This window comes from Micrasema longulum, unplaced genomic scaffold (genome assembly GCF_059751315.1).
Source record: "Micrasema longulum isolate JH-2025_06_02 unplaced genomic scaffold, ASM5975131v1 h1tg000140l, whole genome shotgun sequence".
NCBI lineage: Eukaryota > Metazoa > Arthropoda > Insecta > Trichoptera > Brachycentridae > Micrasema > Micrasema longulum.
The window spans coordinates 712937-728279 of NW_028277346.1; the positions used below are offsets into that span (position 1 = coordinate 712937).

General features: G+C 33.3%; 1 protein-coding gene across 10 annotated transcripts in view; it reads right to left on the reverse strand.

The window, feature by feature from the left end:
• Window positions 1-15343, reverse strand: part of chb (CLIP-associating protein) — a 117650-nt gene that overhangs the window by 53578 nt on the left and 48729 nt on the right. For 7 of the 10 annotated variants that reach the window (XM_088242469.1, XM_088242470.1, XM_088242468.1 and 4 more), the window contains exons 4-6: window positions 9303-9403; window positions 5498-5674; window positions 95-219 (exon numbers count right to left, since the gene is read on the reverse strand). In XM_088242469.1, the coding sequence (XP_088098595.1) occupies window positions 95-219; window positions 5498-5674; window positions 9303-9403 (403 nt within the window). Of the gene's footprint in view, window positions 1-94; window positions 220-5497; window positions 5675-9302; window positions 9404-12990; window positions 13282-15343 lie in introns of all 10 variants that reach the window. The other 3 variants (XM_088242472.1, XM_088242471.1, XM_088242473.1) reach the window with 2 other exon arrangements.

Sequence of the window (15343 nt, forward strand, 5' to 3'; positions counted from 1 at the left end):
TTTATAAATTAACCAAGAAATCTAATCGTTCTCCGTTGATCCACGACCAAAAAACTACAGCGGGATCGCAACCGGGCGCAAAAAAAATACTCACCAAAGTGTTTGTACATTTCTACAAGTGTTTCGGAAGCTTGGTCCCTGACGTTGACATTGGGGTCCCCTAGAAGGGCGGCTATGGAAGGGGTCACGGCTTTCAACTGCAGTTCTTGGCTACCTTGCCTGTAAAGTAAAAAAATCAATTAGTATGCATATTATTATTGTAATACCTCGGGCCCTACTTGATAAAAACCTGGTATGAAATTGTGCCAAAGAATAGCAATGGAATAAAGGTACAGTAAAAATTCATACATATCGTGGGGTTATTAATCAGCATTTTTGAGTTGACCGCTAAAAACACATTGTTTTTATTTATAATAATTATGGATAACTTATATGGCGCCATTTTCGTAATATAATACCTCAAGGGCGCTTTACAAAGTGATTATATAAAGATATAAATTTAATTTTAACTTTTTAATTTAAGAAAAATAATGTACTTTTTCATATTACTTTTTCATCACATGCTAAGAATTTATTCAAATGATTTAGAGAACAAGTGGGTTTTAAGTTTCTTACGAAACATCACTTCACTCTCACAGTTTCGGATTTCTGCTGGGAGAGCATTCCATGCCGTATTTATTTATTTTTATTTTCTTTTATTTAGGAAACATACAGCACAGTTACAAAGTTTTATATTTTACACAGTTAGACTTTACTCTAATGGACCAGCGAAGTTTCCATATTATAAAGTAATTATATGTAAGGTTATTAATTAAAGTACAAAAAAGAGAAGGAAAAAAAACATAAATAGAAGTTGTTTAAAAATTTAAATAAAAGTAAAAAATGAAGAAAATTTGTAAAAGTAATTAAAAATTAAGAATTAAAATAAAGAATGAAAAACATGCTCAGATGTAAAAATAATAATAACATTTTTTTTAAAAAGGAAAAACATAAATATACACATACATATTTTAAGGGATTCAAAGAAACGATGAGACGAATCTTTAAAGAATCTTTAAATAAGAAAATAAATTTAAGTCAATATATCTTATATCTTCCATGAATGCTACAAACAGACAAGTCGTGCATTCAAAACAAACAAACCACCATGCCGTTTCTCCGTAGGGGTATTCAGAGAGGATTAAACGCCCATCAGCCTGTCTTTGACAGACCTCGCTTCCTCTAATTCACACATCTTCTCATGCACACATGCAGATTGTTCCTACTTTTGACATGCCCGTCTTCGAGTATTTGTTGAATTTGGTCATGCCATGTCTTCCTCGGTCCTCGTTGTGTGCTACATCCATCCACATTCCTTATAAATCCTTTTAGCCGTTCTTTGGCCGTCCATTAGCTCTACATGTCCAGCACTCTTTTCTTGATTTTGACGATAATGCTCGTCTCGACCTCGCATAATGCACGAATCTCGAACACCCCTCTAGTGGAACGGAAGGCCTGTTGACTACTGCCAACAGGCCGGCTTCTCTTGAAGAGTTTTAAGTGGTTTCCTCTCCACGTGAGCAAATGCTGAGAAGTTCCTGTTTAACCCACATTAATATATCCCTCCTGATCCCAATAGTTTAGATAAATTTAAAGATATTTTATTGCAGAAAAATCCACTTTTTGAAATATAAACCTTGTATATTATAAGCAAGGTAAATAATAAAGCAACTCCCATAAAAAAAATATTAAAAAATGCACGGATCATCATACATATTTTTACCACACATTCGCCTGAGAGATCGCATTTTGACATCAATCAGCATACTTTCATCCATCTTTTTCCAATGCCATACCTTACTCCCATACATAAGGGTTGTCACCAGGACTACACTGGGAACTGCTAATTTTGCTTCCTCCAAGAAACATATATTTCCCAAAGTTGATTTTAGTGCACCGTTCACCCTGTTCCAATCACTCGCCATTTTCAGTTTTTACATCCCTAATAAACATACCTCCCAGATACACAAACTCCTCTACCTGGGTGGTATTTTGAATCTTCTCTGCCCCCTAGAGAGTGGTTAGTTTATTTATTTTTGGGGATCTGTCATCTATCACATTTTCCAGTAGTAAAATGGATTGTACGAGGTCTGTTCAAAAAGTATCCGACTTTTATTCATAAAAACAACATTTATTGAGATACAATTAAAAGACACTGATTCCCTTCAAAGTAGTCCCCTTGAGCTGCTACACACTTCTCCCAACGGTTCTGCCGCTGCCGAAAGCAACGCTGGAAATACTCTTTTGGTAAGACGCGCAGGTGGTCCGTCGCAATGTTCATGATGTCTGAAATCTGGTCCCTTTCAAAGGCATTTTCAGCTGGGGAAAAAGCCATCACCAGCGATCACTGTGTTGAGAAAATTGGGATCGTTGATCACAGTCTGCAGCATGTTATGTGCGATCTCCACACAAAATCGCTTCTGCTCAATTGTCAGCAACTTTGGCACAAATTTTGACCCTTCTGAGGGCCAAATCTTCAGTTAAAATGGAATAAATGGATCCAACACTAATGCTCACTTCATCAGCAAGTTCTCTGATTGTTATTCGACGATCCTGCATGACCAGGGTCCTTACTTGATCAATGACAACATCAGTTTTGGATGTTGAGGGCTTTCTGGATCGTGCTTCACTCTCCACTGATGAGCGGCCATCTTTGAAACAGGGTTTACCACTCCTTTATCTGTGTGGTGCCCATTGCTTCGTTCCCAAACACTTTATCAATTTTGCGGATAGTTTCCACTTGAGAATTCTCAAGCTTTAAACAAAATTTAATGCAGTAACGTTGTTCAACTTTTTCATTTTCATTCACTTTGTTAAAACTAAATTCTGACGACAATAGCGTACATGTTCACTCTTCAACAACGTGGCAGCGAGTGAGTGGCGCTGTGGTAGTAAAAAAATTTTAGCATGCGCCCTAGGTATACCTACAAGCGGTCATCTAAGTTACGCCCTTAAAGCGTTATTTGTTTTCCTAGTAAAAATTATGGTCGGATACTTTTTGAACTCGTATTTATCTCAGATTTGAACAATTTTGGAAACACGTGATCCTTCCAAATATTTAGAGTGAATTATCATCAAATTTACATTACATTTGGATAAATTTTATTTAGCAGATGTTTAAACAATGATCCATGTTATAATTTTGTTGTATTTGTACAAAAAAGATTTATTATAATATGCACATTTTTAAATTTACTAAATGAAAATATATCCAATCATCTCAAAATTTATCAATTGCATATTTAATTATGAAGTTTATCATTTTAACAACTAATATCAATTTGTTCTAGGAAGATTTGTTATTCATCCAAGAATTCCAAGTATTCAAGAATATCCAAGAACTGTCTTTCATAAATTATTTGCAATAAATATTCTCTTTCAAAGTCTCATGAAGCCCAGAAAATATTTTTTATTTACAATATGCTGTTTTATAATAAATTTCAAGTATAAAACACCCAGATAATCAAATAATATAATCGTCATGCCCCTGCTCATGAACATGAATACACAGGGTGTTCTTTAAACCCTGTCACATCCGAAACCATGATGATCAGTATGAGCAAGATATTATTGGCACATTAAAATAAATTTTTAGAACGAATAAAATTTACAAAAATAAAATATTTAAAAAAACAAATGGTTGCTTACTTCTGCAGGGGAGAAACGAGGAGGGAGGAGTCTGATATACCGTTAATCGCGCGGCGGTGCCCCCCTCGCTTCTCCCCTGCAGAGGTATGCAACTATTTGTTTTTTAAATTTTTTTTTTTTTTAAATTGTTCATTCTAAATATTTTTTTAAATATGCTAATATGTCTTCCTGCCCATACTGATCATCGTGGTTTCGGATGTGTCAGGGTTTAAAGAACTCCCTGTATAATATTGGGCACGAAATAATATCATTGTCAGTATTCCTCTCTTTAACACAACATTTGGACAAAGGTCTATTTATTTATTTAATAAACGCCCTGAGGGCGCTTACAATACAGTTAAAAGAAGCATTATAGAAAATAACAAAAAATGTCATCATAACTATTACACTAAACATGTAATTAATTCTAAAAAAAAGAAAGTAAAGTGAAGATGAGAAACACATTAAAAAGAGGAGAATTGAGGGGATGGCCATTCGATGGATAGGACAGCTGATTTGATTGCAGCAGGAGTGGTGTGGAGCGAGTCCAACAGCTCGGCATAATTATTAGCAGTACAAATAAAGACTAGGCATAATTATTATAACAAATCTTTTTTGTAGTATTCTTTAATAATATGGATGCTTTCACTTTCTAATTTGTTGTATCCCAACTCAAAACACGGCTCTTGGCCTCATAGAGTTAAGAATACTTTATTATAAATAAATTAAATAAATAAATTATCGATGCGTGTTAAACGTCAAACATAGCTCTCATTTGAACCTCTGTCATGTCGGTAATTTTAATGATTCCTCGTGTCCTGGTTATTTATCAAGATTCTTACAGATGTGTCCGAGTGTACGAAATCTTATCTAATTCCCTCCATTTAACCCGAACAGAAGGTGTCGAAAGTGCTCGCATTCATCTACTTGACATTCCACTTCAAAATATTTTTAAAAAGACATAGAGTTGTTGGAGAAAGTCCAGAGAAGAGCAACTAAAATGGTAGTTTCTCTAAGAAATAAATCATACGAGGACCGCTTTAGGGAGCTCGGGTTAAGTTCACTGGAAGGGCGGAGGCAGACAATGAAAACCGCCATCTCAGAGGTCATTCATTGAAACTAAACACTGCCTCCTTCTCATCCAACCCCGGGAAGAACTTCCTGACAAACCGAGTTGTGGAGGAATGGAATGGCCTTCCCGAGAAAGTGGTTGGTGCTAGTTCAGTCAATGTTAACTAGATGCACATAGCAATTTATAATGTTTAATAACCATGTACACTTGATATACACGCATCAGCTTAATATCTGCTAGTGAATTATTATAATTAATAATAATTAATAATAATAATAATAATAATAATAATAATAAAGGCTTGTAATCAAATAAAATATGTAACATAAAAAGCAAACACAATATAAAAATAAAAAAACTTCCTTTCCAGCAGCAGGGTGGTTTCGGACTGGAATAAATTGCCAAGCCTAGTTGCCAAGTTGTCCATTCCATTTTGATTAACCAGTTCAAAATCCATTTGGATGCTTTTTTTAAGGAAGAACTTGGACAAAAAGCAGTACACGAGATATAGGCGCATTAGCAAAGGCTGACTGCCTATAACCATTAATAATAACAGTATCCTGTAGAGAGGAAATTTTTCTTTCGAATGACCTTGTTTAATATAAATTTGCAAATAAACGGACACAACGTATGTCAACACCCAATAACTCTAAATGGACTGAAAAAGTCCGTAAATAAATAAATAAGGGAGTGCATAGTACCTCCAAAACCGGTCTGTAATTAAATAAATAAAAAGTGGTGAATATTTTGTCGACTTACTGGTTGAGGGCCTCCTTGAGCGAGCGCAGAGCCTCCTCCCTCATGTTGGCGTTCTTGTGCCGGAAGGCGGCCCCCAGCCGCGTGAGCAGCTGCGGCCCGGCCAGGGAGCCGCTGCTCCAGAGGGCGGCCAGGGCGGCCCGCGCCGCTCCGCGCACCGCCTCCTTCGAGTCGCCCAGCCTGCGAGGAGAAAAAAAATGGTCTTCATAAAGAATAGGTCAATGAAAAAATTGTTTCATCATCTTGGACGGAAAATAGATAATCCGTTAGCGATTAAATTTAAAAAATATATATATTCCATCTGCCAGTCTGTAGCACTAACTATGCACAACACTCTTTCCTCTATCGTTCTTGCTCTAACTATAATGCTTTTTTTTTATCTATTGATATATTTTAAATGCCCCTAAATTTATTTAAAATAAATTAAGACTCATTATTTCTGGCTGCGATACGATCCCACTTACTATTTAATGATGCTCACACTTACACACCTGAACACTTACTCCCACACTAATACACATAAACACACATCTACACTTACTCTCATACAAATACACGTAAACACCCTTTTGTTGAAACACAATTTAATAATATGTATGATTCTTATTTGAAAACTTCGCTGGTCTGTCTTTAAATTGTATTTTTTGTATTGCTATATCATTGTCGACTATTTGTTTCTTTAAAATAAATAAATAAATAAATATTGCAACTGAGACATGTAACAAAAAAGATCAAGATACGCTGCGATTAGTGTACCAATGCAGTGCCCTATGCACCATTAGGTGCGGAAAGGGAATGATGATGATTATGGGAGAAATATTATCGTACACAACTTTAAAAAATAAATTATTAAAAAATGTCACTAGAAAAACGCGACATGTTTGGCATTGATAATTGCGACGTCAAGATTCGTGACGATGTTCTATTTAAATTTAAACGGTCACAAACAAAGTTCGAAATTTACCAGAATCGTGACGTATTAGGGACGTGGACGATAATGGACCGTCTTCACGGGATTTCAAAATTAGAAATTTAAAAATATTTTTTATGCCACAAATAAATAATAAGCATAGTCCTTAAAATATAGCTTGTTTAGAATGATGGTTGTCAGCAAAAGTGAGGACATAACTTTGTAGTAACGTCTAAGGAGTGGTTTATATTGACACACGAAAAATCATTTGTATCGGGCATGTTAATTTATTTTTTTCATACAATGCTTGACTTATAAATCAACATAATTATATTAATTCAGCTTTAAAACTAAAATAAACCTAATTATTAACGAAGTTCTTTCAAGTTTACGTCATTTTGCAAAAATGTTAGAGATGAGACAAATTGATCAACGTAAATCGATCGAATAAAATATAATTCATCTGTTGTTATTCATGAAAAAAAAGTATTTAATGTCTTATTGTTCAGTAAATAATTATCTTAAACACACTATAATAGGCTTGTTTTTGCGTTTTTATATCAATTTTCGGAAACAGAGTCTCATGTTTGCATGAAAAACTGAAAAAAAATCGATTTGAATGGTACATGATTAGTGATTAATAATTTCCCATCACTAGTGACATTAGTTTGACAGCTGTCATTTTAATTAAGCTATTTTTTAAGGACTATAGAAAAAAAAACTTTTTTTGGTCGACAGTATTTCAGTCTAATTAATTAAAAACTGTAAAAAAATGTATATTTCCCTATTTCCTAAATGAATTACGCGATTTTGACGGCCATAAGGCCAGCCAGGATTTGTAGACGGTACCACCTGTTTCATGTACCAATAAGTAAAACATCGTATGTTGAAAATGCTTTTTTTCGTAGGACTTTTTCAGTGTACAATACAAAATTTAAAGTTATAGATTACACAAACATCACTCTGTCAGATTTAAAATTTACACTAAAAATGCATTATGTAACTTAGTAGACATTATAATAATAAATATGTACATCTCCCTTCCCCTCCTTATCCTCTCTTCAAGCATTCTTATCCTAATCCCGCCCAATTTACAGTGACTTAATGTTCTTAAAATAAATTCTTTGATTATTGAAAAGTATTTACGAGTACATGAAAATAACATTTTTATATGTATAAACTTATATGTATTTATTTAATATGTAATATATTTTCTTTACAAACTTTGTATACTTCGTGGAAATCTGTTTTTAGTTCTGAGTTTATACACTATATCTGTTTGTTTACTATAAATATGCGTGTAGAACTGTTGATTTCCCAAATAAAATAAAATAACTGAAGAACCACGCACATATTAAATATTTAAAATTACAAACAATTGCATCACAGTTTTATACAAATTAGATAATACAGAGAATTTCTTACACATAAAATAATGTTTTCCAAGCATCTAATCTTTAATGATTCTAATGATTTTGTCCTAGATTTTCTTTCCCGTAATTTTATGTAGTTCAAGACACGTTAGATTTAATTGATAATTATAGTATTCACACGCAGTGTGGGGGTTTTTGAATTGGCGGAAAAAATTATGTTTCTAAAACATGATTGTTTCAAGGTGAAAATGACAAATTATTGAAAATGATTGCTGTACTTGTCTATAGCGGAATAATTAGTATGACTCCTATTGTGTATTTATTTATTATACAAAGTTGCTTTGACTGTCTAATAATAAATTTTGGATAATTTATATAGCGCCATTTTTGTGAAAATCACCTCAAGGGCGCTGTACAATAAATAAATATCCCAGCACGTCTTGCAGCTACAGAGCACATGGACGGTTGGGATTCTAGTTCCTCATCTCCAATTATGATATACAGGAGCTACATAACAGCACGTCTTGCAGCTACAGAGCGCATGGACAATAAGAAATCTAGCCTCTATTTATTTATTTTTTTTGACAATGAAGTTTAGACTTTAATTGATGATGCTAACATCACAAAAAGTCTTGCAGCTACAAAACGCATCGACTCGTGGAATTTCAACAACATAAGAATGATTTTAAAAAGTTAACAATAAAAAATAATAAAAATTTAGAGTCATTTACCCCGTTCAAAGACAGCAAAAAATACATAAAAAACAGTAATCAATACATAGAAAAAATAAATAAAGGTAGTAGACATAGTGAAAAACATAATATAATACATAGTAAAAAAAAGAAAAAAAAAAAAGGGGTTCAAACATAATTAAAAAAACACATTTTTAAAACTCATAGTAAGAAACATAGTAAAAAAAAATGTTTGTAGTAAAAACATATTTAAAAATCCAGTAAAATACATAGTAAGAAACATAGTGAGACATAGTAAAAAAATGTGTATGGCAAAAAAACATATTTTTTTAAAAATCAGTAAAATATGTAGCAGAAAGAAAAAATATGTATATATATGCATGGTAAAAAAATTATTTTAAAAACATAGTAAAAAGTAATGAGGATCTCCAAAAATTCAATCAATAAAGGTGTTACTCCATAACTATTTTGGATAAATTTACATGAGTCTAGGTAGCTGTACATTATCATTATTCCCTTTTTCGCACCTAATGGTGCATAGGTCACTGAATCGATGCTCCAAATGCAGAGTATTTCGACCATCTTTAGGAACGAAAAAAAATATATATATACAGGTGTTCTTTTAACTCTGTCACATCCGAAACCACGATGATCAGTATGGGCAAGAAGATATATTAGCATATTTTTAAAAATATTTAGAACTAGGAAAGTTTTTTAAAATAAAATATTTAAAAAAAAAAAAGAAAGTCCAAATGTTTTTATACTAATACTGTAATGTAACTATCTTAGGATTTCATGTTTAGAAAATTACTTAATAAAACATATTGACTAACCTGTCGATGACATGAGGTAGAACCGTAGGGGTGTATGTGCCAAAATCTGATCCCATGCGCCGTATCAATGCAGTTAGTACTTCCAAACCATTCTGGGAAACCTGTAAACAATAAAAAACAACCATCATTGCATGCTTTAATGTAATTTAATACACAAAACACTGTCGGTAAAAATATAGAACATATTTATGTTTTTATTGTTTCTTAGTGTGTGTGAATACAGGGTGTTCTTTAAACCCTGTCACATCCGAAACCACGATGATCAGTATGAGAAAGAAGACATGTTGGCACATAAAAATATTTTTTTAGAACAACTAAAATGTTAAAAAATAAAATATAGAAAAAAAACAAATGGTTGCTTACTTCTGCAGGGGAAAAGTGAGGGGAGAGCGGCGCAGTATCGGACTCCCCCCTCCAGAAGTAAGCAAACATTTGCTTTTTTTCATATTTTATTTTTTTAAATTTTATTCGTTTTAAAAAAAATATTCTAATGTGCCAATGTGTCTTCTTGGTCATGCTGATCATCGTGATTTCGGATGTGACAGGGTTTAATGAACACTCTGTATTATGAAGAACATCGGAACAGATTGTTAGGTGTAAAAGCGGCCAAACTACCGTTCATAAAATAAAACTTACCACTACTTAATTTTGAATATTAATTTCATTAAAAATTGTATTTGTAAAAAAAAACTTTTTTTCATAGTATTTACACTTCCGCTTCCGCATCCTTTCCTATTTCCGCTAAAATTTACTTTTACATCTGTTTCCGTTTTTGCTTCCATTATGACACTTCCGTTGCATCACTACCGAGGACAGGTGCACCAAGCATGCAAAAATGTATTAATCTTCGTGGAGAATACTCCGAAAAACAATTAAGTCTTCAAAAGCTATCTACTGTTCTATTACAGTAGCTCAATCACAAATAACTATCGACGTGCTTAAATACATGCTAAGCATTTGAGCGGTCACAATGAACATGCTTAAGTTATCGCAGTCATGGGTCAACGCGTGTGTAATCTCTAAATCAACGATCGTGTCGGTTCGTTTTTTGTTTCCTTCGTAAATAAATACAGTTGCAAAAAATGGCAAAAAATCGGCGTTTACTATAAAAATAATACAATATATTGCATTTTAAAATAGTAAGGAGTACCTATCTATTACAAAATAGATCAAATAAAATTACAATTACTATGGTGACTACTTTTTTGATATTTGGCTTGCCAACCGCCGGCTAAATGCAATGAATAGCATGATAAATAAAAATAGCAGTTTTGGAATATTTTCCACATTTACACCGGTGAAATTCAAACATGTGATTGTGCAGTAGGATTATACGTCGCGAAACGTAAATATTCTGACATTTGATATTAGGTGTTCACGGATGTTCCATTGTGAGATAAACAACCACGGTGAGAAATTGTTATCACGTCGCTTATTACCACATCGATAGTTATTTGTGATTAATCTAAAGCTCTACGTGCAATATTAAAAGTCAATTCATGTACAACGAGAAGTCAACGTAGGATACCGATAAAGATATTTTAATTTTTTATACAAAAAATATACACATTTTCATTCGGAAAATTCGATTTTACTTTAAAGACAATTGAAGATAACTCTGTTAACTTGTAATCGGGGCCCTGGGCCTTGTCTGTAGTCACGATTTGAAAGATACTCAAGAAGGCAAACGCAGACAAATAATTTATTTTTTTAAATTATGTTTTCATTGCACACAGTGCCCTGCACCCAAAATGTTTTTTTTTTTATATCTGCTTATGATGTAATACAATGTAGATCGTAATTCACTATTGCCGACATCACACACTTGTGTAAGTAATATCGTAGCTGGAAAAATCAATACATATTATGCCTATAAAAATTAATAATACATAAATAAGATTTGCGAGCCAAGGGCATTGAACAAGTCACGCACAATTACCCCCAGTTTTAGACAGTGATGACGTTGTAATATGTAACTGGCGCGTTTCGGAGCCACTCCCGTATAAGTCTTCGGAGACGAAATGGAAATTAGTAATGTCTTAACTTATTTTATATTTCACTATCTACTAACTGAACCCGGCAGTGCTTTGCTATTGAAAAAAATAATTTATTAGAAATTGATGTGAAATTGTTTTTGAAACATGTTTATTTACAGGCCACTGACGACGACGTTTGATAATCAACGTAGATATGCAGAAAGCACATTTTTTTTGCATGAGAAAATGTGTGAATTAGAGGAAGCGAGGTCTGTATGCCAAGATAGTGATATGGCGTTCTATCCTCTCTGCCTACCTCTACGGGGAAACGGCGTAGTGGTTTGTTCGTTTGTTCGTTTGTGTTTACTATTGCATTTCAATTAATAATTATGTTTTAATATAACTGCAAGGCGTGTTGTAATCTTACTCCTTTTTATTATTCATATTTTTTTTTTTTTTTAATACACTAAATTTATTTGTCAATTTTTAAAATGTGTAAATGGGGGCTAAATTGCTAACTGTCTATGCGCTCTGTAGCTGCAAGACGTCCTGTAATCTAGCTCCTATCTGTTATAATTTTTTATTGATCTTAATTGAAAACGAGGAACTAGAATACCAACCGTCCATGCGCTCTGTAGCTGCAAGACGTACTGGGATATTTATTGATTGTACAGCGCCCTTGAGGTGATTTTCACAAAAATTTCGCTTTATAAATTATCCAACTATATATATATATAATTGAATTATTTTTATTCGTAGCCACCTGCAAATTTCATCACTGTAATTTTTATTTTATTACTATGTATTGTAGTTCTCTAAAAAAAATGTACGGATTTTTAAAAAAAAATATGTCACAATCATTTTTTTATTCCGTATGCATTTCGCGTATAATTAGCTGTTAAAAATAAATACCTATCAGTACATAAAAAAAACATTTTTATTTATATTTTTCGGGTTTAAAAATGAGCACATACAAAACGGCTCGCCACACGTCATGCCCGCCGAGTGCGCTTCTCTTCGAAAAAATAATTAAATAGCTCATATGTAACAAGGCTTTATATTGATTATTATTTTATGTTAACAGTCATCTATTTAAATTTTTGTTAATAAATTTTGTGTAAATAACGTATGCTTTTAGTTCTTAATAATGTTTATATTACTTTTTAAAATTATATAATTTCTCCAACGTTTTTCTTTGTAAAGGAAAAATAAGAAACCTGCTGACCAACCGGTTTCGCGGTTTAGTGGGTTTCATTATTTTTCCTTTTATATTTTCTGTTCATGTTTACCTTCTTAAATAAAAATAAATACAAAAAAATATTAAAATTTATTTCAACAGCGAGGGAAAACATTTTTGAGAAGGGAATATGGATGTTCAAACATGAACAGAATTATGAATGTTACAGTGTGTAAAGTGGCCACTTAAACCAGCCAATGACAGGTCATAAGCCCTGTAAATGCCTGGACTTCCATATTCCCTTCTCAAAAATGTTTTCCCTCTCTGTTGAAATAAATTTAAATATGAATAACTCCCTAGGGAGGAAATCCAGCCAGCTGCAAGCATTTAGACATACTCAAACATTGTTGGACAAAAAAATTATGTCATGTTGTAAATTTTTAATTTAGTTTAAAAAAAAAAACGAGAAAAGATCCTCCTATTGATACATTTTTAAGATGCAGGACTTGGATTATTTAACCGTCTAATACTTTACCATATGAGTGTAGTACTCGGGAGGAATCTCCAGTTCCTCATCTTCGTCACCAAACTCCTCGTCCTCCTCATAGTACGTCTCCATGCGCTTATGGTGCAGCATGGCGCCCGCGACACAGGACACCCGGGCACAACCGATCAGCGGCACATAGCACTAAACCAACGCGCGAGAGGCAGCGCGTGAAAAATTTGCACTTTTCGTTTCAGTTTTTTTTTTAAGACAATTTCCGTCCTATAATGACTTACAGCGTAGAATTCAGAGCCGACGCTATTGGCTGAATTTGTAAAAATACTAAATTGGATATAGGCTTTTGTAACTGAATTTAATACAAGTAAACAAGAATCGGGTTATGGTCCCGTGGCTAGTGTTGCGGACTCACGGGCCAGAGGTCCGAGGTTCAAACCCCACTCTACCCCAACTCGATTTCCAATTTCTAATAGTGAGTTATTTACAACTCGTTGAAAATGACCACAAAAATTTTAATATTTGTGTAAATTATAAGAACGCATATATTTCTTTTTAATAAAAAAAAAAAGTGTTCGGCATCGTGGTGTAGTGGTCAGCGCGTTTGCCTACCATTCAAGAGGTCTCGTGTTCGATTCCCGACATGATTGATATGAAATATTTATTTGAGAGGGTGTTTTCACACTAGAATATTTTATAGTCCCTGAACTGGTACCTGAAGCGTAGGACTGATCATCTTACCTTCATGTAACAAAAATGATTAAGATACGCTGCGATTGGTGTACTGATGCAGTGCCCTATGCACCATTAGGTGCCGAACGGGAATGATTATGATGAAACAAGTGTTTTTAATAAATAAATGTTTCTATACTATAAATGAATATTTGGAAGATGCAAAATTAAAATGTATTGAATATAATTAAAGTAACATATTACAACAGAGATGGAGAATATTTAAGATAAGGAATATAGAAGTCTAGGCATCTACAGAGCTTATGACCTGTGATTGGCTGGTTTAAGTGGCCACTTTACACACTGTGTAACATTCACCATTCTGCCCATACGTGAACATCTATATTCCGTCAATTCTTTCATATGTTAATGTTTCTGAAGTAAAACAGCTCAAACCTTTATTTATGCGGGTGAGATTCATATCATTGAATTATTTCACCTACATACTAGGCAACGCCTGAATTGATTTTCTTCACTTTCTATACTTCTTCATGGACTAGGTGAACTTATCAACAAGATTTTGAGTTTGTCCAAACTTTTGTAGACAAGGACTGGATTCAACTCCCTGGGGAGCTGTTAATATTAACATATTACGACATCTAAAATGTTTTTTCATCTCTGTTGTAATACGTTAATATTATCAGCTCCCCAGGGAGTTGAATCCAGTACTTGTCTACAAAAACTTGGACAAACTCAAAATATTGTTGGTAATTAATGTAAGCAATAGACACCATCATCTTGTGTATAATGTTTTGACTGTTTGCGTTTTCTTAACTTTTTTATTTTTTATTCTTTAAATTAATTTTTATTGCGACTGTATTGCTTATTTGTTTTTGATCAAGCTGTGAGACATTGCTATTGGTAATAAGTCCGCCATTTAACAATGCATAATGTATACCTTTGTTTTATTGTTATATTTATCACAATGTATATTTTGGTTAATACAGATAAATTATTATTATTATTTGCTACCAGTTTTGTTTGCAATATGCTCATGAGGAAAAACGACAATATCTGACAAAGCCCCTCCAATATTCACAGTGAAATTAGCAAAATTAAATTGAATTAAAATCGCGATTTACAAAATTGAAAGCCACTACAATAGGCTTAAGAAAGCCCTAATAGATTGGCATTAATGAGTAATACTTAATCTAAAGATTCTTAAAATCTACTCAAATTAACAAAGTGTACAATTAAAAAAAGGATGTATGTATATGGCATAATCTAGGCGGAAATGGCAAGTTTGACATCGCGAGTCAGGACAGACAAAACCGCTTGCTTCTTAAATGCCTGCCCTTGCTGTAGAAACACATCGACAGTAGTTTAATGAGATTTCGTTCACTGTTCTGAGGTTCCTTGGCAGAGGGGAAAAGAATCCGAAGTTAGTTTTATAATCTCCCGCAGAAAAGACAGGATTGGTACGCAAGTTACGGCGAGGTACATTAATGTTTATCTGAGCAAGGATATCATGGGCCAGTTAGATATTAATTTGTACAAGAATATCAAACCAGCCACAATCCTTCTGAATTCTAAACTAAAGATATAAAAGTACTCTAGACGATCATAACAGTTGATTATGAAAGTATTTGATCCGATTCGAAATATTAACGATTTTAAAAATTTACGTTGCACCGATTCAATCCGCGTTATATGAATA